Source organism: Prionailurus viverrinus, chromosome A3, assembly GCF_022837055.1.
Source record: "Prionailurus viverrinus isolate Anna chromosome A3, UM_Priviv_1.0, whole genome shotgun sequence".
Lineage (NCBI taxonomy): Eukaryota > Metazoa > Chordata > Mammalia > Carnivora > Felidae > Prionailurus > Prionailurus viverrinus.
The window spans coordinates 101,029,077-101,050,350 of NC_062563.1; the positions used below are offsets into that span (position 1 = coordinate 101,029,077).

The window sequence follows — 21,274 nt, forward strand, 5'->3', positions numbered from 1 at the left end:
AAAGTTCTTGAAGATGGTCTCTGATCAACTCCAATTGGCTGATGGACTCCATAAAAGGTCTCTGAAAAAATTATGCCTTTTTATTCACTCAGGGCACTTACTCTCTGCCAGTAATTAAAATGCAGGAGGCACTGGTAAAGCAATGTAAGGATACAAAAAAGGACATCCAGGGGCACCTGGGTGGCGCAGTCGGTTAAGCGTCCGACTTCAGCCAGGTCACGATCTCGTGGTCCATGAGTTCGAGCCCCGCGTCAGGCTCTGGGCTGATGGCTCAGAGCCTGGAGCCTGTTTCCGATTCTGTGTCTCCCTCTCTCTCTGCCCCTCCCCCGTTCATGCTCTGTCTCTCTCTGTCCCAAAAATAAATAAACGTTGGAAAAAAAAAAAAAAAGGACATCCAGGGGAGGGGCCAGGACTGACAGTGGTCGAACGGTGGCCAAGTGCTGGGCGTGGAACTACACACCTCCCAGCAGCCTTGCAGGGCAGTGGGACACGAATCCACAGGGGCCCGTGCGCAAGTGCTCACAACGCTGGGAAAGGTGTCTAAGGAGGTTCCTAACTCTGGCTTTTGTTAAATTGTTAAAAAAAAAAAAAAAAAATTCAGGCTTCAAGTAGCCCCTGGAGGATGAGGGGCTGGAGATGGGTGGTATAGGCCTGGCCTTACCTGGGTCACACAGGACAGCCGTGGACCATCTTCCCGAGTCTCAATTTTCAAAGCTAAGTCATTTAGCTGGTGAAAATTTCAAAGCAGTTCCTCTTAAACAGTATTTGATAAAATAGAAAGCAAAACCCATAGAAAATTTTCAGTCTCCCACCCAGAGAGTTACTATTTTGCTATGCTGGTGGCTCCAAGCTTGACCCCAGGGCCCTGAAAATCCAAGGGTGCCTGTTAGGACTGGCCCCTCCCCCTGCACGCCGTCGGGACGTGGCAGATGCAAAGATACAGAGGGGCTGGGCGTCACAACTGCCGCCGGGCTGCGGAAGCACGAGGAGAAATGAGAACCCAGATGTGGCAGGGAGGGAGCACACTAGATGCAGATCTTCTGATGACAAGGACAGGACCAATTAACAGACAGAAGCTGGAATGAGCCTGTTCTCTGGGAGGAAGCCACGGCCCCTCGCCACTCAACATCTCTCCGGCAGTCCCTGTGCTGTCTGGGATGCAGTCCCTCTGTCACTCACTGCCAGCATCCCACACTGAGGTCCCCACCTGGCAGCCACCAAGGACATTTCAGGCAGATTACATTTTTTTTTTTTTGAGACTCAAATTAAGTAGACTGTGGGAGCTCCTCAAAAGCTTCTTTTTTAATTCTTTTTAAAAATTTTTAGCACACTATCTGGAACACACTGCCAGGTAGGCATGACAAAAATTTTTTTTAAGTTGATGTTTTCTTTGAGACAGAGAGTGGGAGTGTGAGCAGGGGAGGGGCAGAGAGGGGGGGAGAGAGAATCCCAAGTGGGGCTTGATCTCACGAACGTGTGGGCATCAAGAGTCGGACACTTAACTGAGCCGTGCAGGCGTCCCCCCCAAATTTTTTTTAAATAGGCAATTTATTTTAGCATTTCAGAAGACATGATTATTCTTGGAAAGGGTTTATTCTTCTATAACTCTGGATAACAAAGATTATACCCTAATTTTGATAAGCCACCGCAGGCAGACAGTGGAACACCTCAGGTTAACGCTGAAGTGCTTGGGAAGGGCAGTAAAAAAAAAAAGCCTCAAAAAATTCAAGAGTTGTCATCATTTCAGGGAAGGCGGTGGCTTCTGCAGCCTAAGGTGGCTTCAGAGAATGCAGGAGACCTAGAAAATGTCTTCTGTGTCCCTCCCCGACCACGGACGTTGTTTCCCCTGGTTGTTTCCTGCAAGTCTTCTGACAGAAGGCAGACCCGACAACAGAAAGGGACCGTGAACTTCTCCAACTGGCCCAGGCCTCACGCAGCAGCATGGCCAAACCAGGACTAGTGGTTTAGCTACTGAGCACATCATCCTGGAAGTGCCCCCGACATCTGTCCTACCAAACAGTAACAAGGAACCAGAATCAGGCATTCAGGACTCTCATCAAAGGAGTGACCTCCATTCTCCTTCCACTTAATTACCCGGTATTCTGTGTGCAGTAGACATGGACAGAGTTTTTACAAATTAAATAACGTTCTTAAAATTCAATAAAACATCATTACATACAAGTCTCTTTGAAAAGTCTTTCCCATTCAATTCTCAAAATTAACTTACAAAAGTTTGTGCAAAAACACTGACCTCAAATAAATAGGTGGGGGGGGGGGCAAAGTGGGAAGAGCTAAACTTTTTTTTTTTTTTTTAAATTAAAAGTTAAAAACACCAGCTGCACTTCAAAGTATCTGCAGGATGAAATGGATCAAGAAGGCTAGGAAAAACAGCCTTCAGAGTCAGAGCTGCATTTTCAAGTGAGGTTTCTCTGTGTTCAGAATTCACAATGGATGCCTCCGCTGAGGTCCTTCACCACGCCCTCTTTGACCAGCTTTAGGAGGAACCTGGTCTCTGTTGTCACATTATGCATGGTCTGAAAGTTCATGGCAGCCATGCAGAGATTGTCAAAGTAGTGCAAAGGTGTTTTGGGTTGATTGAGGTCATATCCGAAGCCTGCCAAACTGACTTCATCACACAGATGTGTGGCTAAGACAACAGCAATTACACCAATGGTGGGGACGTTCTGAAAAAAAAGGAAAAGACAAAACAAGGCTTAGGAGCACAATTCATTGATTTCCAAGGGCTATCCATGCTCTGCAGAGTAACACAGGCTGCTCTGGGGGCCGCAAGCTTAGACATGACATGGTTTTACAGATCCCAGAATCCTGAAGTCGGACTTCCTGCCCAAGTCAGGGATTTACACTCTAAAACATGGTCTGTGATGTGGACACTTCTCACACACCACCAAGAGGTAGCTTGGCAGTTACTGTACCAAGCTAAACAGTGTTCCTTCTAAGCCTTCTACCTACTGATCCTACAGGTACTGACCGGAACTGCAAAAACAAGTTCATTTCTTTTCTTACACGACACGTATCTAGAAGGTCTAGGTATCTAGAAGGTCTGTCCGCTCTGGAATCGGTGGTCACAGGACCTTCCACAATCTTTCTCGGGACCTGTTTCTGGAGTTGGGCCCTTCCCTGCGGGCTCCTGTGGACAGTCTCTACCAGAGAACACAGCAGCCTCAGTTCTTGCCAGTGAAGACTGAGTTCACTGCTTATCTGAAGCTGCCTCCCACCCAAGGCCAACACTCCTGGCAAATAAAACACTTCCAGTTCATTTTTCACATGTATAGCTGCTAAGCCAGGTTCTGCCCACCCTCGATTTGGGCAATTTTTAGGCCCCAATTAAGGGTCTCCACATTTGTTCCTCCCAAAACGTTATCCTATGGACTTTGGCCTAGTGCGCCAAACGTCTGAACCATTCTGGATTCTGACTGAATCGCCACTCTGCCACCCTCCTGTCCACCATCTTTCCACTTGCAAATCGGGAATCGTGCTTTCTGTATCTCTGTCCCAGTTTTGGGTGAAGACAGTACACAGGGCAGAGAGAAATACAGAAAGCCTTAAGCTGTCTAAGCACTAGCCGAAGGCCACTGCTGACCTGCAAATGACATTCTGTTGCATGTTTTTTCATGTAAATAAATATACCTACTTTGTTCATCCTACTTGAGTCTGTGGCTTCCAGAAACAACTCTCCTTTTCCGTAAACTGGAACAACAGCGAACCCTTCAGAGTTCATAGTTTAATCAGGATTAAGGAGCTTCTACTAAGCTCATCATTTGTCAAAAGCCACTTCTTGCTCCTTGGTGTGTTGCATCTACGTCACTCATTAAAAAGAAACTCAACAGTCACTGAATTCAAGAGAAATTAACCAAAAGGAAGACTTTCTGCTGTTTAGCCATAAGACCCTAAGGCAGTGTCCTGTCTTACCCTGTGGCCAGCGTGGCACCTAGCAGGTCGGGAAAACTCAATCAGGGTTTACAGAAGGAGTGTATGAAGTCAACTGCTCATAGGGGCAAGTATATGGAGAGAAACTCAGAAACTACCAAAAACCACTCAGAGGGGTAGAGCATTTGACTGCAAAAACCACTCAGAGCATGTTACCTACAGAACATACCCCCTAAGATCATACCTCTTAATCCAGCAGACTTCCCTGTCTGCTGGAAGGGCCTATGCGTGAGGAAGTTCTTGACAATGCAATCAGTTTGTTGTCTATTTTCAAGCTTTTCCCTATGTATCTCTGTACACACATTATTATTTTTATTTTTTAAAGTTTTTATTTATTTATTTTGAGAGAGAGAGTGCATGCATGATCGAGCGGAGGGACAGAGAGAGAGAGGGAGAGAGAGAATCCCAAGCAAGCTCCATGCTGCCAGTGCAGAACCCCATGCAGGGCTCATTCCCACAAACCATGAGATCATGACCTGAGCCAAAATCAAGAGTCAGATGCTCAACTGACAGAGCCAGCCACGTAACCCTCTAATTTTCTTATAATAAAATTTTTTAGAGTAAAATTGCTGGGTCAAGACTATTCACATTTAAAGCTGATATCTACTGCCAAAATACCATCCAGAAAAAGTACCAACTTATAATTCTATCTGTATTCCTGCCAAACATGGACATTATCAAGCTTTTAAACCTTTGCTAAGAAAATAGGAAAAAAATGTCATTGTGGCTCTAATGTACTTTTATTTGATTACTGGTGAAATTGAACATTTTATCATGTACTCCTTGGCAGTATAAATTTCTTCCTTTGTGAAATGTCTGTTCGTATCTTTCCCTCATTTTTTAAATTGGCCCATCTTTTCTTTTTGCTGTAATAAGATCATTCTGTACTTTGAGAGTATTTACTATCATACATATGATAAAATTTCCCCCACTTACTCTATGTTCTAACTTTGTTTCTGATACCATTTGCTGTTCAGTAATTTCATATTTTATTGGAAGTAAATCTGCTCATTTTTGAAAGGTTACTTCTTCAATAAAAAGCTACACAAACCACAAATGAGCATTTGCCTATGTCTAAAAAATATAATGGAATTTAATAAAGAAACAGGGCAGTTGAGAAGATAGAGAAATCAAAAGGTATTGAAAGATACTTGAATATATTTATAGTAAAACCTCTTCATAACTTAAGAATCTCGCCAAAGTCTATGTAAGTCTTTTTTTTTTTTTTTTTAACTGCTTTGTTAAAATTGATGCTAACAGGGGCACCTGGGTGGCTCAGTCGGTTGAGCATCCGACTTCGGCTCAGGTCATGATCTCTCGGTCTGTGAGTTTGAGCCCCGAGTCAGGCTCTGTGCTGACAGCTCAGAGCCTGGAGCCTGCTTCGGATTCTGTGTCTCCCTCTCTCTGCCCCTCCCCCACTCGTGTTCTGTCTCTGTCAAAAAATAAACGTTAAAAAATTTAAAAAAAATTGATGCTAACAGGCTAAAAGTTTTAAGTCCACGTTCTGGGGGAACCAATGTGCTCCCATGTGGGCAAGAGCAGCTAAAGCAACCTATTCTATAGTGAACCGGATCATGGACCCTGACAGCTGCTGCCAGGGGGCAGGGCCACTATCCTCTGCGAGGGAAAAAGGAACCATTTTCTGACCAGAAAGACTGGTCCTGGCCATGCTCCTGCAGTGGGCAGAAACTACGTGGTCCTCCCCAGGGATGGGAGGGCAGGAAAGCACCCGAGAGGGCAGACGCCTGAGAAAAATGGCAGCCTGCCAAGGGAAGAGCTTCAGCTGTGTTCATGGCTCAAGCCTGGGGCTGGAGCCAGAGTTGGGGTTAGCTGTTACCAATCACAGTAAAGAACTGGGTTTTTGTTTGAAGGAGGCTATTTAGGTATTTGTTTTTCCTATGAAACACAGAATTCTTCCTTTAGAGTTTACATAGGTGTTTTAAAGAACATTTTTAATTAGAATTTGATTCATAGGGCAAACAGAAGAGTCTGCTCATCTGCCTATTGGTTGACCACATCTAAGAGCCTAGCTCAATGTTTGCAAACTGTGACCCTGACCAACCCCAGGTATCTCCTGGGCAGTATCTCAGGCTCTCAGTGTGAGCAGCGGCACTGGCCCCCATTTCTAAATTCCTTGCTTTCCTTCATATAGGGAGATTTTGCTTGGAAGTTTGTTTAAGGAAGGGGTGCCTGGGTGGCTTAGCCGGTTGAGTGTCTGACTCTTGATTTTTGGCTCAGGTCATGGTCCCAGGGTCGTGGGATCAAGCCCTGATTCAGGCTCTGCACTGAATGTGGAGCCTGCTTGAGATTCTCTCTCTCTCTCCCTCTCTTTGCCCCTCTCCCCTACTTGCACTCTTTCTCACTCTCAAAAAAAAGACAAAACGATTTTTAAAGCTGTGATTTCCAGCTTTTAAAAAAGTGTTTTAAAGACACAGGCTTAGCTATTCGGATCATAAAGAAATAGGTGATAAAGCCATTGCCACCTCCCTGGTGGCAGCACAGGCTAAATGCGGGTAAAGAATCCCTACTGCAGTGAACAGCCAATATAGTGCAAAGGTTCTCAAATTAGGCTGCAAAATAATATCACCCAGGGGGCTTTGAAAGTCCCAATGTACAGACCACCACACAGAATAATTAAGCAGAAAGTGTGGGATGAGACCCAAGCATCAGCTGAAAAGCACTGCTCTGGGGGGCAAACTTTATTTACCATTACCTGTAAGGTGAAGATAAATGTCAATTTTCGCTTAGGCAGCACACAGAGTTAAAAATGTAAAGAACTTTTCAGACCACCAAAGTGTCTTTCAGTGTCCTCCAGCAGTTAGTTATATGGAGTCACCGACTAGGAATACCTTAAATAACATCCCAGGGACCTAAGTGTTAACGTGTTGACTGTACTGAAGACAGGAGTCACCAGGGGAAAGGCCAGGTAAACAATGAGGAGCCCTGAAGTCAAGATGCAGAATAGTAAACACACACGGAGCATCGATCTGCTCAGTGACTACATTTCTACACTGGATGACTCTTCTGGGTATACAGCTGAGCCCAAGTGAAAGTTGTACAGCTGTCTCCCTTCCAACACAGAGAAGAACAGTTAACTTTCAGTTGCAACAATACCTTATCTCGGCCCCAGAACCTTGACTGGGGCTCTGAGTACTGAAGGATGTCAAAGGCAGTCTCTTTGATAATAACTGGATTCAAAATCCTGAAATGTTTTGGCTGTAGTGGGATTTTTTCCGCCACCTGCTTCCAAAAGAAGAGTCGCACCCAAAATGGCTAAGGAAAGAAGGCAGGCAATCATTAGGGGTATTTAATAAGGTTATCCCACCAGCAGCAGGTGAGAACACACCCCTGCTAATCAGCCCAGAGTTATGGCGTGACCCCATGTGGGCTTGTCTGCTGCATTCAACAGCAAAGTCACCGAGATCTATGCGAATCCAAGAACCCAACTCAAAGTAGCCACCCCGAAGGACCTGATTTACGAATGTGGTGTTGGACAAGAGGACGAAGGGCAGCATCGGCTCTGGTTTCCATGGGGAGGAAATTCCGCAGGGAATGACCTGAGATGGTAAGCCTTTTTAGGATTGAAAGGCATCGTTTGTCCCTGGGAAGACCAGGTGAACAGATCCTATTTAAGGGTATTAAGTGTCCGAGTGACCCACTCCGACCAGGCCCTCACCCTGCGTCCTCTCCATGGCTTTGCTCTATCTGTCTAGTCCTGTGAAGTCTTCTGGTAACTGAAAGTTATTTCATAGGTGCTTCATCTTCCAACTAGGTCGACTTCTACACAACAGAAAGTCCAGATCATAACCTATGCAAAATCAGGCTTTGCAGATACAAATTCTCCATCACATGGAGCTTATGTGAAAAGTGTAATACATCCTATTAATTTTGCAGATGGCTAGTTTGTGTGTATATAGATAGTTGGCTCCTGGAATCTATTTCAGCATCATGGGTAGGACCATAAAGTAATGTGATCAATTATTACAACAAACAAAAGGGAATATGACCAAGTGAGGGCCATTTCCTCAACATCTGCCCCTTTGGAATTCTGTGAATTTCCTCCAACAAGGGGACCACCTATCAGAGCATTTTTAGAAAATCTCTTTGGGAATATTCCTCAAAGGTTTTGTATATATTCTTTTGAAAATCCTCCACAGTGGTTTATACACATCCAAGTAAGTCTAATTTCTCGATTAGCCAAAAGGCATGTAAACTCAAGTCTGGTGAGTAAGGTAGGTGATCACTAGTAACAATTTTGGTTCAAAACTTGATTTTCCCATTTAAGTAATGATCACAGTCTCTACATGTGACTTAACCTTAAATTCTGAAAGTAATTCTCAACAAGGAGTACTGCTGCGTTTCTACAAAGGGAGTAGTTATTTTAGAGACACCACAAAAGTACAGTTGATCCTTGAATGATGTGGGGCTTAGGGCACCACCACCCTATCCCCGCATAGTTGAAATCCACATATAACTTTTTTTTTTTTTAAGTAGGCTCCATGCCCAGGGTGGAGCCTAATGGGGGCCTTGAACTCACAACCCTGAGATCAAGACCTGTGCTGAGATCAAGAGTCGGACGCTTAACCGACTGAGCCACCCAGGTGCCCCCACAGATAACTTTGGACTCTCTGAAAGCTTAACTACTGAGAGCTTACTGTTGACCAGAAGCTTTACTGATAATATAAACAGTCGATTAACACATCTTTTGTATGTTATATGTACTATATATTATATTATTACAGTAAAGTAAGCTAGAGAAAAGGAAATGTTATTAAGAAAATCTTAAGGAAGACAAAGTATATTTACAATACTATACTGTATTTACTGAAAACAATGTGTGCATAAGTGCACCCACGCAGTTCGAACCCACACTGTTCAGGGGTCAACTGTATGTATGCCACTGTGTTTGTTTAAAAAATAAAAGTCTGTAATTACACTTAGAGACCCCCTCCACTTCTTATGAAAGAATACTAGATGGCTGAGTTTCTAGTGCTTACCAGGGTTTCATTTTTCACCATTGCTTGAAGCCAGTTGAAGTCAACACTCTTAAATAAAACAGCAACAAACAAGTCATGGGAATAATAGTCAAGGTCAGACAGTGGCGCACCCTCTGGGTAAGTCATCCTTATGGTAGTTTTATTACCAACATGCTCTGAATATCCCTCAACTGGTGCACTGTTTAACCTATTTAAATAAAAAGGAAAAGATAAATTGACAAAGCAAGCCATCAACCCTCTTATCATATCATACAAAGTCCCTGCACTGCGTCCCCCGCATTTTTAGGACTGGGAGTGAGCTATGGGTCTGGAGGAAGGCATCCCTCCCAGCAGCCTTGCGTCCCTGAGGGACACCCATACCTCAACTCTGAATGTCAAGCAATCCCATGTAGTCCTGCCATTTCAAGCTAACCCAACATATTATATTTTAGGCTTTCTCTGGGCACCAGTGATATTGCCTTGAAGGCTTCCCACTGTGTTCAGATATGAGGGGTTCTTGCTAGGAATTCAAAAAGATAAGCAGAAAGGAAACCTAGAAACCAGGGCAAGGCAGACACAAACCACACTTAGACTGACAGGGTCAGGACCAAGGAGGGCAATAGGCCCAGGTGCATCCTTAAAGCAAGGATTTGGGACACTTACAACTGTCAGATCAACAAAGGCTCTTACCAGGCTCATTGTTTGGGGGCAAATTGTAAGAATTCTTCTGAAAGCAAACTGACCCAGTTAAAGAGTTTTGTAATCTCAAAAAATGTCTGTCTGGTTCTTCCCCTGTATTATCACACCTGTATCCCAACTTCCTTCTCTATTCCGCTGCCAACTTCTTCTAGATCTGATACCTACCTCTGGATTATCATAAGATATTATTAGACACGATGACTAAATGCAAGGCATGCCCCTGAAGTGGTTATTTTTTCCCATTTCTTATTTTAAAATAAAGGACATTATCAGTGTGGCTGGTGAAATCTGGATAAGGATGTAGACAGGGTCTAAATTTTATCGATGTTAATTTCCTGATTCTCAACATTGTTCTGTGGTTCTGCAGTTCTATAATAGAATGAATGCCCTTGTTCTTGGGAAATGCACACTGACTTGTTTAGGGGTAAAGGGGCTTGATATTTGCAACTATCAAAGGGTTCGGAAGAGTAACGGGAGAGGGAGAGGGAGAGGGAGAGGGAGAGGGAGAGGGAGAGGGAGAGGGAGGGAGGGAGGGAGGGAGGGAGGGAGAGAGAGAGAGAGAGAATTATAAAGCAATGTGATAAAGCATTACAGGTTGGAGAATCTGGGGGGAAGGGTGAATGCGAGTTCTCTGTACTATTCCTGCAACTTTTCTGTTAAATTTGAAATTGTTTCAAACCAAAAAGTTAACCTCCAAAGGCTTCTTCACTGATATTCTCCCTCATCATCAGGCTAAGCAACCCTTTCTCTATCCCCAGCACTCAGTGGCCTCCCAATGTCCACACATGAAGTCCCCGTTCCCCAGTCTGGTGATGTGTGGGCCACCACTGGGCATCGGGCCACCTTCCAGCCCCTTTCCCACTCTCCCAGCCTCTCCCTCCTCCTGCCAGGGTGGGGGGCTCCACACTCAAGATCTCCCCACCTACCTCCTCCCTAAAGAGCCAAATCCCACTGCTCTGCAAGGCCAGCCCAGGGCCACCCTTCACTCCCGCCACACCTCTCCTCTGGCCCAGAGTGTGCACTGCCTGCAACTCCTGGCTTCTCTCTTCTTCTCTTCCCAGTCACGGACCAGTAGATGGGCATGGGGTCCCATCTGCCTCCCCAGTGCTGCCTGTGCACGCATCTTTCAGCTGATCACGCAGGACCGGGGACTAGGTTCTGGAAGCCTCATACCCTGCATGTGGACTGTTCGTGTCTGGCCCGGACCCTGGGCCCTGCAGTGCCTCAAGGTGCTCATCTATGATGCCAACAGTGATGGCTCCATTGAGGAACAAGAACATCTAAAGCAGACAAGGTAGTGTCTGGCACACAGAAGCATCCAATGAAAGGCAGGGGCTATATCCTTCTTCACCCCAACATTTATAACCCTCGAGGCCCCACTCCTGCCCCCCCCCCCAACCTCACACCATTCCTGCTTTCTGGCTGCTGGGGCCCATGGCACCTCTTCTGCCTTAACACTACGTTCTTGGGGCTCCTGGGGGGCTCAGTCGGTTAAGCGTCCAACTTCAGCTCAGGTCATAATCTCACGATCATGAGTTCAAGTCCGTGTCCAGCTCTGTGCTGACAGCTCAGAGCCTGGAGCCTGCTTCGGATTCTGTGTCTTCCTCTCTCTATGCCCCTCCCCCGCTTGTGCTCAGTCTCTCAAAAATAAATAAAACATTAAGAAAAAAAAATCTAGATTTTTAACTATTTCTTCTATCTTGGCTCTTACAAAAGTCTGATTCATTCCCACAAACACTTTACACCCCCTGTCCTCTCCTCCAGAGCCCCCGTCTATCCTACAAATTCTCCAAACAGAGCTGCTAACATCCATTGAGCCTTTACCCCAAGCCTGACACTAAATGCTTTACCCTAAGTTCTAAGTGCTTTACATCTGTGAACTCATTTTGTCTTTATGTAAGCCTATAAGGTACATACTATTATTTCCTCCATCTATAGATGAGGAAACAGAGGCACAGGACAGTTAGGAAACTTGCCTGAGATCACAGCTACTGGGGACACAGGCATTATGTGAACATATCACTTTTAGACTCAAAATATCTGAAATGGATCTTGTTATACTCCCTCACTAACCAGAGATTTTTTTCTCCAACTACTCCACTTCTGACAGCAGTTCTGCTAACACCTGAGACCCCAGACTAGAAATCCTGGCATCCCTTACCATTTACTGTCAAGCTGTCAGGCTTTGACAATATATCTCCCGGATTTGATCCTTCAGTCTCCATTTCCACTTTTTCTGCCTCACACCAGGCCCGCACACTGCGTGCACGGACTACAACTCAACACCCAGTCCCCAGCCCTCGCCTGCCCTGCCTTTGGTCAAATCCACACGCTCCTGCTGAACAAATCTGATGAAGGCCCAGCATGCATCGTGCTCCTGGTTCTACACATCCTTCAGATGGGGAGAATTTATCAAAATGTATCAAGAGCCTTAAAAATATTCGAGTATCTTTAAGCCAACAATTCTGAGAATTCTTGGAAAGGAAATAATCAGAGATAAAGACATAAGTATGAGAATGTGCAAGGCATTTTCACAATAACAAAGAAACTGAAAAATTCTAAATGTCCACAACAGAACAGCTAAATAACTTCTGATACTCTCACTTAGAGGAACAGTAAGTACTTGGAAGAGTTAATTTTCTAAGAAATATTTAATGACCTCAGAAACTGTTCATAATATCCGATTAAAAAAGCAAAATATTTTATAAGAATATAAATGCACTCATTAGTACGTGTATAGAACAAAAGTGGAAAAAACACAGCAAATTAATAGTGGTTGGTTATTTGTGCTATGAGTGGTTATTTTCTTTCTTACATTTTCCTGTATTTTTTTTTTTTTTTAATCTTCAAGAATGAGGACATTTTACTTTTATGATCAGGAAAACAATTTTCAGCCGGCTAAACCAGAGAGAATCTAGGATGAGCGGAGTTCAGACTGTGTGCTCCCACGATCCCTCCAGCACTGCTCGCGGGGTGCACCTACACCTAGCCCTGCTCCCCGAAGCCAGGCATCTCACTAGCTCACCCCCCAACACCACGTCCACTTCCTGGCTCTGCCTCACCCAGGCTTCCTCCTGAATCTACCCAGTCTTCCAAACCTCACCTCCTCTGTAAAGGTTCTGCCATATTAGGGTCGATACGGAGCAGTTTGGGGGCATCCAATCATTTCAGGTTTGTGTTTCAACTCCTCAAGCAGTAAATCCCCTGCAGGCAGGGGCCTGCAGCACTTCCTGCACCCCTCACTGTCGCTGGCACTACACCAACAGCAGCGAACTGAACTTTAGAGGTGAACCCATGTACCTTATCACAACATCAAACTGGTTCAGGGCATGGCCCAGTGCTAGTCCGTGCAGTATCCCGCCGCTTCCGATAACCACACAACGCCTGCAGCTCTTTGCTTTTAAGTGTTCAGGCATGTCGTGCTCAGGCAATATCTCCAAGAGGCTCTGGACTTGGCTGGAGAACCTCCGGAATCCAAAAGGAGGATCGTACTTGTACTCGGCTTCATTCACTTTGGGGGCCTCCTTCACGAAAGGCGGTAAGTCCATGCTGTACCTGTGCTCAAACAACTGCGCCATGGACTTCTTCGCAAACTTCGGTCGGCATTCCTTCTGCAAGACTTGCTGAGCATATTTCTGAGCTCTCTGGAATGAAATCACACCAGGCTGAGTTTAAAAAAAAACCTCTCAGGCATCAGAAATACCCTCTTACAGATGACACTGTGTCCTGGGATGTCTGATAAAGCTCCCCGTAGATTACTGTCTTTCAGCACAAAACATCTCCCTTTTAGAGTTAATTTGTGGTCAGAAACTTAAAGAAAAAAACCTGAGAGAATCACATAACAAGGAGATAAACTCAACAATATCTACTTCATTATACAAGGAAAGCATGTCCTCATACCCCCACCTCCTACCCCTAGCCTGCCCTTGTTCCTAAAATAAATGTGGGGTGAAATACATACTCTGATGTATTTCATGTTTTATAAAAGCCCGACACAGGCTACAACATGGATGAACCTTGAGAACACTATACAAAGTGAAATAAGCCAGTCACAAAAGGACAAATACTGTTCGATTCCACTTCCATAAGATCTCTATAGTACTAAAATTCATAGAAACAGGAAGTAGAACGCTGGTTATTGGAGGCTGAGAGAGGGGCGGGTGGGAAGCTATTGTTTAATGGGTACAGAGTTTAGGTTTTGCAAGATGTAAAAGTTCTAGAAATCTGTTTCATAGCAGTGTGAATATACTTAACGGCACCATATTGCACATTTAAAAATGGCTGAGATGGTAAATTTTATGTGATTTTTACCACATTTTTAAAAAATCTCATATTTTAGGTTCCCGTCTAGTGAGATGAGAAACAGGCTTATTTACCTACCAGTTGGGGCAATGAGCTTCATACAGTCTGAAACGCAAGTTATTCTACATGTAACCAGGGAATAATGTCACGTCAACATAGAAGTAGCTGGCCTTGGTTTTGTATACAATTTTCCTTGCACATTAATGCTTTGCCTCAATAAGGAACGACTGTTGGGGCACCTGGGTGGCTCAGCTGGTTGAGCGTCTGACTTCGGCTCAGGTCATGATCTCGCGGTTTGTGAGTTAGAGCCTGGCGTTGGGCTCTGTGCTGACAGGTCAGAGCCTGGAGCCTGCTTCGGATTCTGTGTCCCCCTCTCTGTCTGCCCCTCCCCTACTCATGCTCTCTGTCTCAGAAATAAACATAAAATTTTTTTTTTAAATAATGAACGACTGTTGAATGCCAAATACTCTAGCCCAGATGAATGCAGCAACCCACGGAAGGACATGGGACAAAGGGCCATTCATCCCAGTCTTTCCTCTTGGCTCAGTCTGGCCAAATTCTGCCTCCAAACTGTTTGGCAGGAAGTTCTCCCTCATCGCTGTACTTTTTGTCCTTATCTCCACATTCAGGAGCCTTGGCTCTGCCTTACCCCTCCTCCCACCAAACTATCTTCTCACTCACACGCACATACAAACACATATGTGCATGCATGTATGGTGTCCTAGATTTGCTGGGATATTTATTTTTAGGACTGAACATGTCTTTTGAACTGCGTCCATACTATTATGAGGATCATTATTGTTGTATATAATTTTATTTTTTAAACTTTTTAATGTTTATTTATTTTTGAGAGAGTGAGCGAGCGAGAGAGAGCATGAGAGGAGGAGGGGCAGAATCCGAAGCAGGCTCCAGGCTCTGAGCTGTCAGCACAGAGCCCAACGTGGGCTCGAACTCAGAGAGTACAAGATCATGACCTGAGCTGAAGTCAGAAACCCAATTGACTGAGCCACCCAGGCGCCCCTGTTGTATATAATTTTAAATGTTTGCCTCAACTATGTTCTTCCTCAGAGGCTTGTTATTTTTATTGTCTAATTTTTGTATAATAATTTTTTGTAGGAAAACTTCTATCTTACTATAGCAAAGCCACCCCCCCTTTTTAAATTACAGCTTCAAAAAGTTATTAGCATCTGGGAAGAGTACACTGTCTACATCTTGAGATGCGGCCCTGTTTCTAAAAAGGTGAAGTGACATTCTCTGAGCACAGATGCTGCTGCATACATTATGCCAGCCACTGCCTCGGCCTGTCGCTAGATCTCCGACACCTCACACAATGGCCGTCAGTACCTTCACTGTGTGGGCTCAAGGAGGCATGGCCAGTAAGAGGGCTGGGCTGGTGTGCTAACCTGGTCCGATTACTTCCCAAATTCCTAAAACCACAGCCTCTGTCCACAAAGAGCAGCACATAAACACCACCACTGAGAACAAGGGTTTAAAGACGAATTGGCATCTTCGTGAGGAATGGGCAGGAAAGCCAGGCAAGGACCAGTCGTGACCCCGAGTAGCACCGGAAGGAAGGCCTGCCAAGCCCATGTCACTCTGCACTCAGCAGGGACTTAACACCCCACCAGCGGGGGCAGGGCAAACAGAGAAGCCACACAGACCACACACATCTGACTCTAGACCCCAGGCCTGACGGTTGTGAACAGCAAGTTTTAGAGGACAAAAGGCCAAAATGACATTTCAAGCGTCTGGTTTTGCAGATCTCCTAGGATAGAAATGGACCTCTGAGAAGTGCCCGAAAAAACCCCGAGCAGACTAGTGATGGGCTCATGACTGGAAAGAGAAGTAGGTGATCAAGCCAGAAACCTGGGCTCGGCTCTCCTGAGCTGCCAAATTTTCTCTTTTAAAAGTTTCATTTGGAAGGAGTGAAACTTCGTTCCATTTCCGTTCTGGCAAAGAGCTCCACTTGAGGCTTCAGACTTAATTGTCTAGACCGGGGGCAGAGGACAAGGCCTAGTCATCACCTTGTGACGGGGACTGCGCCTGCCCTCACTCACCGCGGGTGTGATTACATCCGTCCTGGGCGAGCACATGCTCTGAACGCCACCGGCAATGTCTACGGCGATAGCAGTTCCTCTGCTCCTTTCGTTTCACCTCATTTAGAGGTGTGGACAGGCCCCAAGAAAGCCCCTGGGACCATTTCTTTTAACCAGAAGCTGTTCCAGCCTCTCCCCCACCTCCTCCACAGCTCGAATGAGAAAAGCCCGGGGAGGAGAACCTCGCCTCCCAGAGCCGTGATGAAAGAAGGGGCTGTGACCCTCCCCTGCCCTGCTGCAGAAAGCTCCAGAGCTGGAAGCCAGAGTAGGCAAGGACAGACGGACGCAGAGGGGTCTGGCTGGCATTCATCCACTGGGAAGGATCACTGGGAGGACCACCGGGAAGCAGAGAACTGGCGACTGTCGAAAAGATACAGAAACTCCCACTTCTCTCAAATCAAGGCGTGGAAATGAGGGCTTCGGTGTTTTAACCGTCTTCCAGGCTGAGCTTGCCGGCTGCCCACAGCTAAGAATAAACAGACATCTGGTAGTTCCGACTGTCAGGGAGGTGGCGACTTGCCATGGAAAACCACAATGTGAAAATTCACTGAAGGGTATTTAAAAAATCAAAGTGATTTTCCTCGGCAGTCTCTGCTTTCATTTCTACTGCAGGCTTTTTAGGATAATGGTCCTCCAAATAGAAGTAAATGGCATAATTCTTAGTAAAAGGCAATGTTCTCTTTTAGTCCTTTACGTCGAGGACAGGGCACGGCACTGAGGTTGGAGGAGGGTTTTGGGGCTAGAGCTCACCAAACCTGGGTAGGAGCCCAATGCAGCCACAGACCACGTGAGCTGAGGGCATGGGCTACCTTATGACGCTTTCAATGCCAGACGTGTACCAGGCTGGTGCTGGCCTCTTCCTCCCAGGGGCTGCTCTGACGCCCACAGCATGACGCACTCTGCCCGAAACATGTGAGAACAGCCGCAGGAGAACCGTGAGCAAAGCTACTGCCGCATGTAACTCACATTGAAGTCAACCATCTGTAACTCCTACCCAGCTAAAAAAGTAGGGCAAAATCTGAATAACTGAGTCACAGAAAGAGTACCACAGTAAAAACTCAGACAGTCAGTGGCAGCCTGGGACTGGTGGCTGAGGGTGGGCACAGACTACAACAGGTGAGGTAACTTACCCGTTGGGTGATGGATGGAATGTTCTAAAACTGGACTGGAGTGATGGGGGTGTAGCTGTTTAAGTGCATGGACACTACAAAACTGCATGCTTGAAAGGAGTAAATTTTATGGTGTGTGTATTTTGGCACAGTAAACCATTAAGAAAAACCAATCAGAAGATCTGGATGCTGGACCCGGTTCTAGATCTGTCAACCAGCAGTGTAACCTTGACTAAAGATCTAACCCTCGGTCAAGGCTTCAGTTTCCTCATCTCTGATATCCGAGGATGATCTGGGGCAAGGAGGCAGCACTAAGAGGGGAAAAGAATCAGTCTAGAGGTGCAGACACCTGGACTAATACCTCGGCCCAGGTTATACTGCTTACCTTAGCTATGTGAGCGCAGGTCTGCAGAGTCAGAGAGAAGCACATTTGGCCATAATTAACTACACAGCAAAAAATGCAGTCCTCAGGGTGATATGTGGTTTTTAGCTGAGAAGAGAGAGGGCCAAGTTCAAACTGCTGCTACCACGCAGCCCAAACCTGATTGTGACCTGACATGAATGTGCCCTTGTCTCTCCTTAAACATTTTTAAGTGCAATTTCACATCTGAAATGCACTTTCAAAGTGTCCGGGTCCCCACAGAGACCACTGTTAGTCTTTTTAAAGAAACAGTACGTTAAGGGGCGTCCTTAAATAGAAAGGACAAAAGCCACGGGCACACTTCTGCAGCTGTGTTAACACAGGCCAGCCCAGCACAACTAGGCAATGCTCAGAGTCCAACAGGGTCAGCAGGGTCCCACTAACGTTGCTAGCTGCTGAATATCATCAACAGAGCTAACAGGGCCTCATGGCTTTGAGACCACCTTCTGCTAACATACATCTACAACAATTCAAATTTGCCCCAGTGCTCTTGGTGGTAAGGACCAATGTCCAGCAACAGTCTGGAGACAGGGTTCTCTTTGCAGAGAGCTCATACTGCACACTGCCTCACAGCCATTGAGAACACCAGGACCACACCGGCCAGCTCCCCTGGCCATTTCCTGCATTCCGGGGACTTGAGAAAGGATTTCTGGTTTTGCCTTAATGAAACGTGACCAGATATCAAATTGGGGGCCTGCTCAGTGTGGCATTCAAGGGCTTTCCCTCTTTGGTCCCGGCTCATTTTCAGTCTTCTCTCCTGCTATTCCCCACCCAAATCCTCACTGATCTCCAACTCTTGCTGTCTGTCTAATGTGGCAAGTTCTCAGAGGCACATGCAGAGGACAAGCTGTCAGGACCACTGTGAAAAGTGGGGCATTCTGACAGCATCGACAATGTTAAAAAGCTATTAAAAAGTCTCAAGTAATGAAATAAAAAATATCTCTAATTCCACCATGGTTGTAGCAAGCTTTCACTTTCTACTTTATTAATTTCTGAATTGACCGAGATTTTCACAAACATGTTTGACTTATAAAACCATCAGCTGATTCCCCCCTCTTTCTCCACAAACTGCAAGGGACTTTCTACTTTATTCATTTCTGTATTATTTGAATTTTTGGTGTTATTTTTATCATTGGAAAAAATAATGATCTTTTAGAATCTTTTAGAACTGGTTCGATGTGGTGGTCACTGTGGACTGCTACTGGGTCTCCATTTCCTGTTCCTTCTTCCTAGGGAGCTGTAATTCTGTTCAGGCAGTTATCACCCCTTCTCTAGGCAGGCAGTGGGGCTTGGGAAGCTGACCTCGCCCATTAGATACTCCCATCCCCTTTGCCAGGGATTGGTCAGGAATCCTCATTGGAGCCAATTAGGGCAGGGCACTGGCAGCCCTGAGAGGCTGTTATCGGTCCTGCAGTGAACTTAGATTTTAAAACTTGGCCCCATCAGCCTAAATGGAGAACTCATATTCCATGGTTTAGAGGGAAGGGGATGGCAAGATGGTTTTTGTTTGTTTGTTTGTTTTCTGTCTACTGTCTACTGGTGGATATGAGGAGGTATCTCACCTATTCCTTAAAGGGACATTAAACTTAACAGACGTTACTGAAAAATACTCAAAGAGTTGCCTGTTACTTAACTGTGGATGTTCTATACAATCTGGAGTTTAGAGATGAGACACCACACCATGGTTCAGTAATATCTCCCCTCTCCCTGGACTTTAATATACCTAAGTATATATTCATTAATATAAAATGTTAGCACACAATCCCCATTTCCCAAGGGCTTGCTTAAAGGACAAGTGGAAAGACAGTTAAAATACTACAGTGTATATGTTAGGATTAAGGTATGAAGAGGCTTCCAGAAGACAGAGAAAAGGATGATCAGAGAAGGCATCTGAGAAAACGTAACTCTTGAGCTGAGATTTGATGTAAAAGATGAGTAGCAGAGGGGCAAAGGGAGGGAGGGGCTCCAGCCAGAGAAGTTAGAAAGATTGTAGCAAACATAGGGAAAAATCGTTTCAACAAATGGTGCCGGGAAAACTGGATATCCGCATGCAAAAGAAAAAGGCTGGCCCCCAGCCTCACATCATATACAAAAACTAACTCAAAACAGATTAAAGACCTACATTTAAGAGCTAAAACTATAAAACTCTTAGAAGAAAACACAGGATTAGGCAGTGATTTCAGAGGTCTGGCATCAAAAGCACAAAGAACAAAAGAAAAAATAGATTAACTGGACTTAATCAAAATTAGAAACTTTTCGTGCTGAAAATGACACCGTGAAGAAAGTGGAAAGACAATCCACAAGATGGGAGAAAATACTTGTAAACCATGTATCTGATAAGGGACTGGTCTCCAGAATATACAGAAAACTCTTACAACTCAATAATAGAAAGACAACCCAATGAAAAATTGGGCAAAGAATTTGAACAGATATTTCTCCTTAGAAGATATATAAATGGCCAATGAACATGCAAGGAGATGTTTGTCATTAGTTACCAGGGAAGTGCACAACAAAACCAAAATGAGGAAGAAAGAAAGCAGCTCAGCCAAGGAGTAGTGAAAACATTTAAGATTTAGGCCCCGGTTCAGGCAGTGCTGGAACATGGGGTGGCTAAAGGAGGCTGAAAGGATTGGCAGGAACCAAGCCACCAAGAGCCCTACAGGCCAGACTAAGGAGTCTGGACATTCTAAGGTAATGGGAACAAATCACAGTTTGCAACAGGGAAGCAATATATCAGATTCAATTTTCAGAAATACTACTCCAGCCACAGTGGGGCATGCCTGGCTATAGAAAGGCAGGTAAGGAGGGGCACCTGGGAGGCCCTGGCTGTGCTTAAAGAGTTTTAGAGATTTGCCACAAAGGCACCCATTTATCCCAACTATAGATGCCTCCGACCATCAAACGCTTCTCCTCTCAGCCTGGCCGCCATCCCCTGATCTGCACCCCTGCCATTAAGGCCACCTGGGCAGAGCGGACCCTTCCATAGGCCAGGCCTCTGGCTTGCTGACAGTAGCTGCCACATGCCCTCCACCAGTCCTTCTCTCCTTCGGGCCGCACAAATGTTCCCATTGCTTCAAAGGTTCCTCAGAGACATGGTCTCGAGTCTCTTCTCTGGTCATCCTCCGGAGTCACTAGGACTCCTTGGGGAACTTTACAGAGTAATAGCTATAATGATCAGAGCACTTGTCTGAGCTCTGCAGGGACAAGCAGAGCATCCCTGGTCTATTAATGTAGCTAAGGACAAGCTGTACGCAGCCACGGCACAGGCCAACACAGATGGCGCTGGCCAGGCACGAAAACTGCCAAGTTAATTTTACCCCAGGTATACTAAAGCACATCTTTCCCACGCTGTACTTGTGAAATGGTGTGCTGGACCCTTGTATGCGAGAGCTCCCATCTCTCCTCAATTAAACGAGACTCGAGAGTGATTATCTTTGCAGTTGGTCAGATGGCTAACGGCATGATTGATGAAATGGACAGGAGAAAGAGAATGTGGATAAGCATGGCAAAGAAGCAAAGGGAAGAGCGCACAGATACCGGGGCGACCGCAAGGCCAGCCAGACGGGGAGGCGGAAAGCCTGAGCAGAGGCGCTAGACACATCCTGCTCCACCACGGCAGACGTGCTGATGCTGGAAAAATCAGCAGAGTCAGCGAACCTCTGGGGACAGATACAGCACAAAAAGTCAGGCTCTGTGAGACACAATGGTTCTGCATCGGCCAAG

General features: G+C 45.6%; 1 protein-coding gene across 4 annotated transcripts in view; it reads right to left on the reverse strand.

Moving 5' to 3' along the window:
• Positions 1 to 580: 580 nt before the first annotated feature.
• The window catches only part of ST3GAL5 (ST3 beta-galactoside alpha-2,3-sialyltransferase 5), a 52,120-nt gene continuing 31,426 nt past the window's right edge, over positions 581 to 21,274 (reverse strand). For 2 of the 4 annotated variants that reach the window (XM_047851883.1, XM_047851882.1), the window contains exons 4-7: positions 12,924 to 13,267; positions 8,946 to 9,132; positions 7,063 to 7,221; positions 581 to 2,684 (exon numbers count right to left, since the gene is read on the reverse strand). In XM_047851883.1, coding sequence (XP_047707839.1) covers positions 2,436 to 2,684; positions 7,063 to 7,221; positions 8,946 to 9,132; positions 12,924 to 13,267 — 939 coding nt within the window. In that variant the 3' untranslated portion in view covers positions 581 to 2,435. Of the gene's footprint in view, positions 2,685 to 7,062; positions 7,222 to 8,945; positions 9,133 to 12,923; positions 13,268 to 17,515; positions 17,621 to 21,274 lie in introns of all 4 variants that reach the window. The other 2 variants (XM_047851885.1, XM_047851884.1) reach the window with 2 other exon arrangements.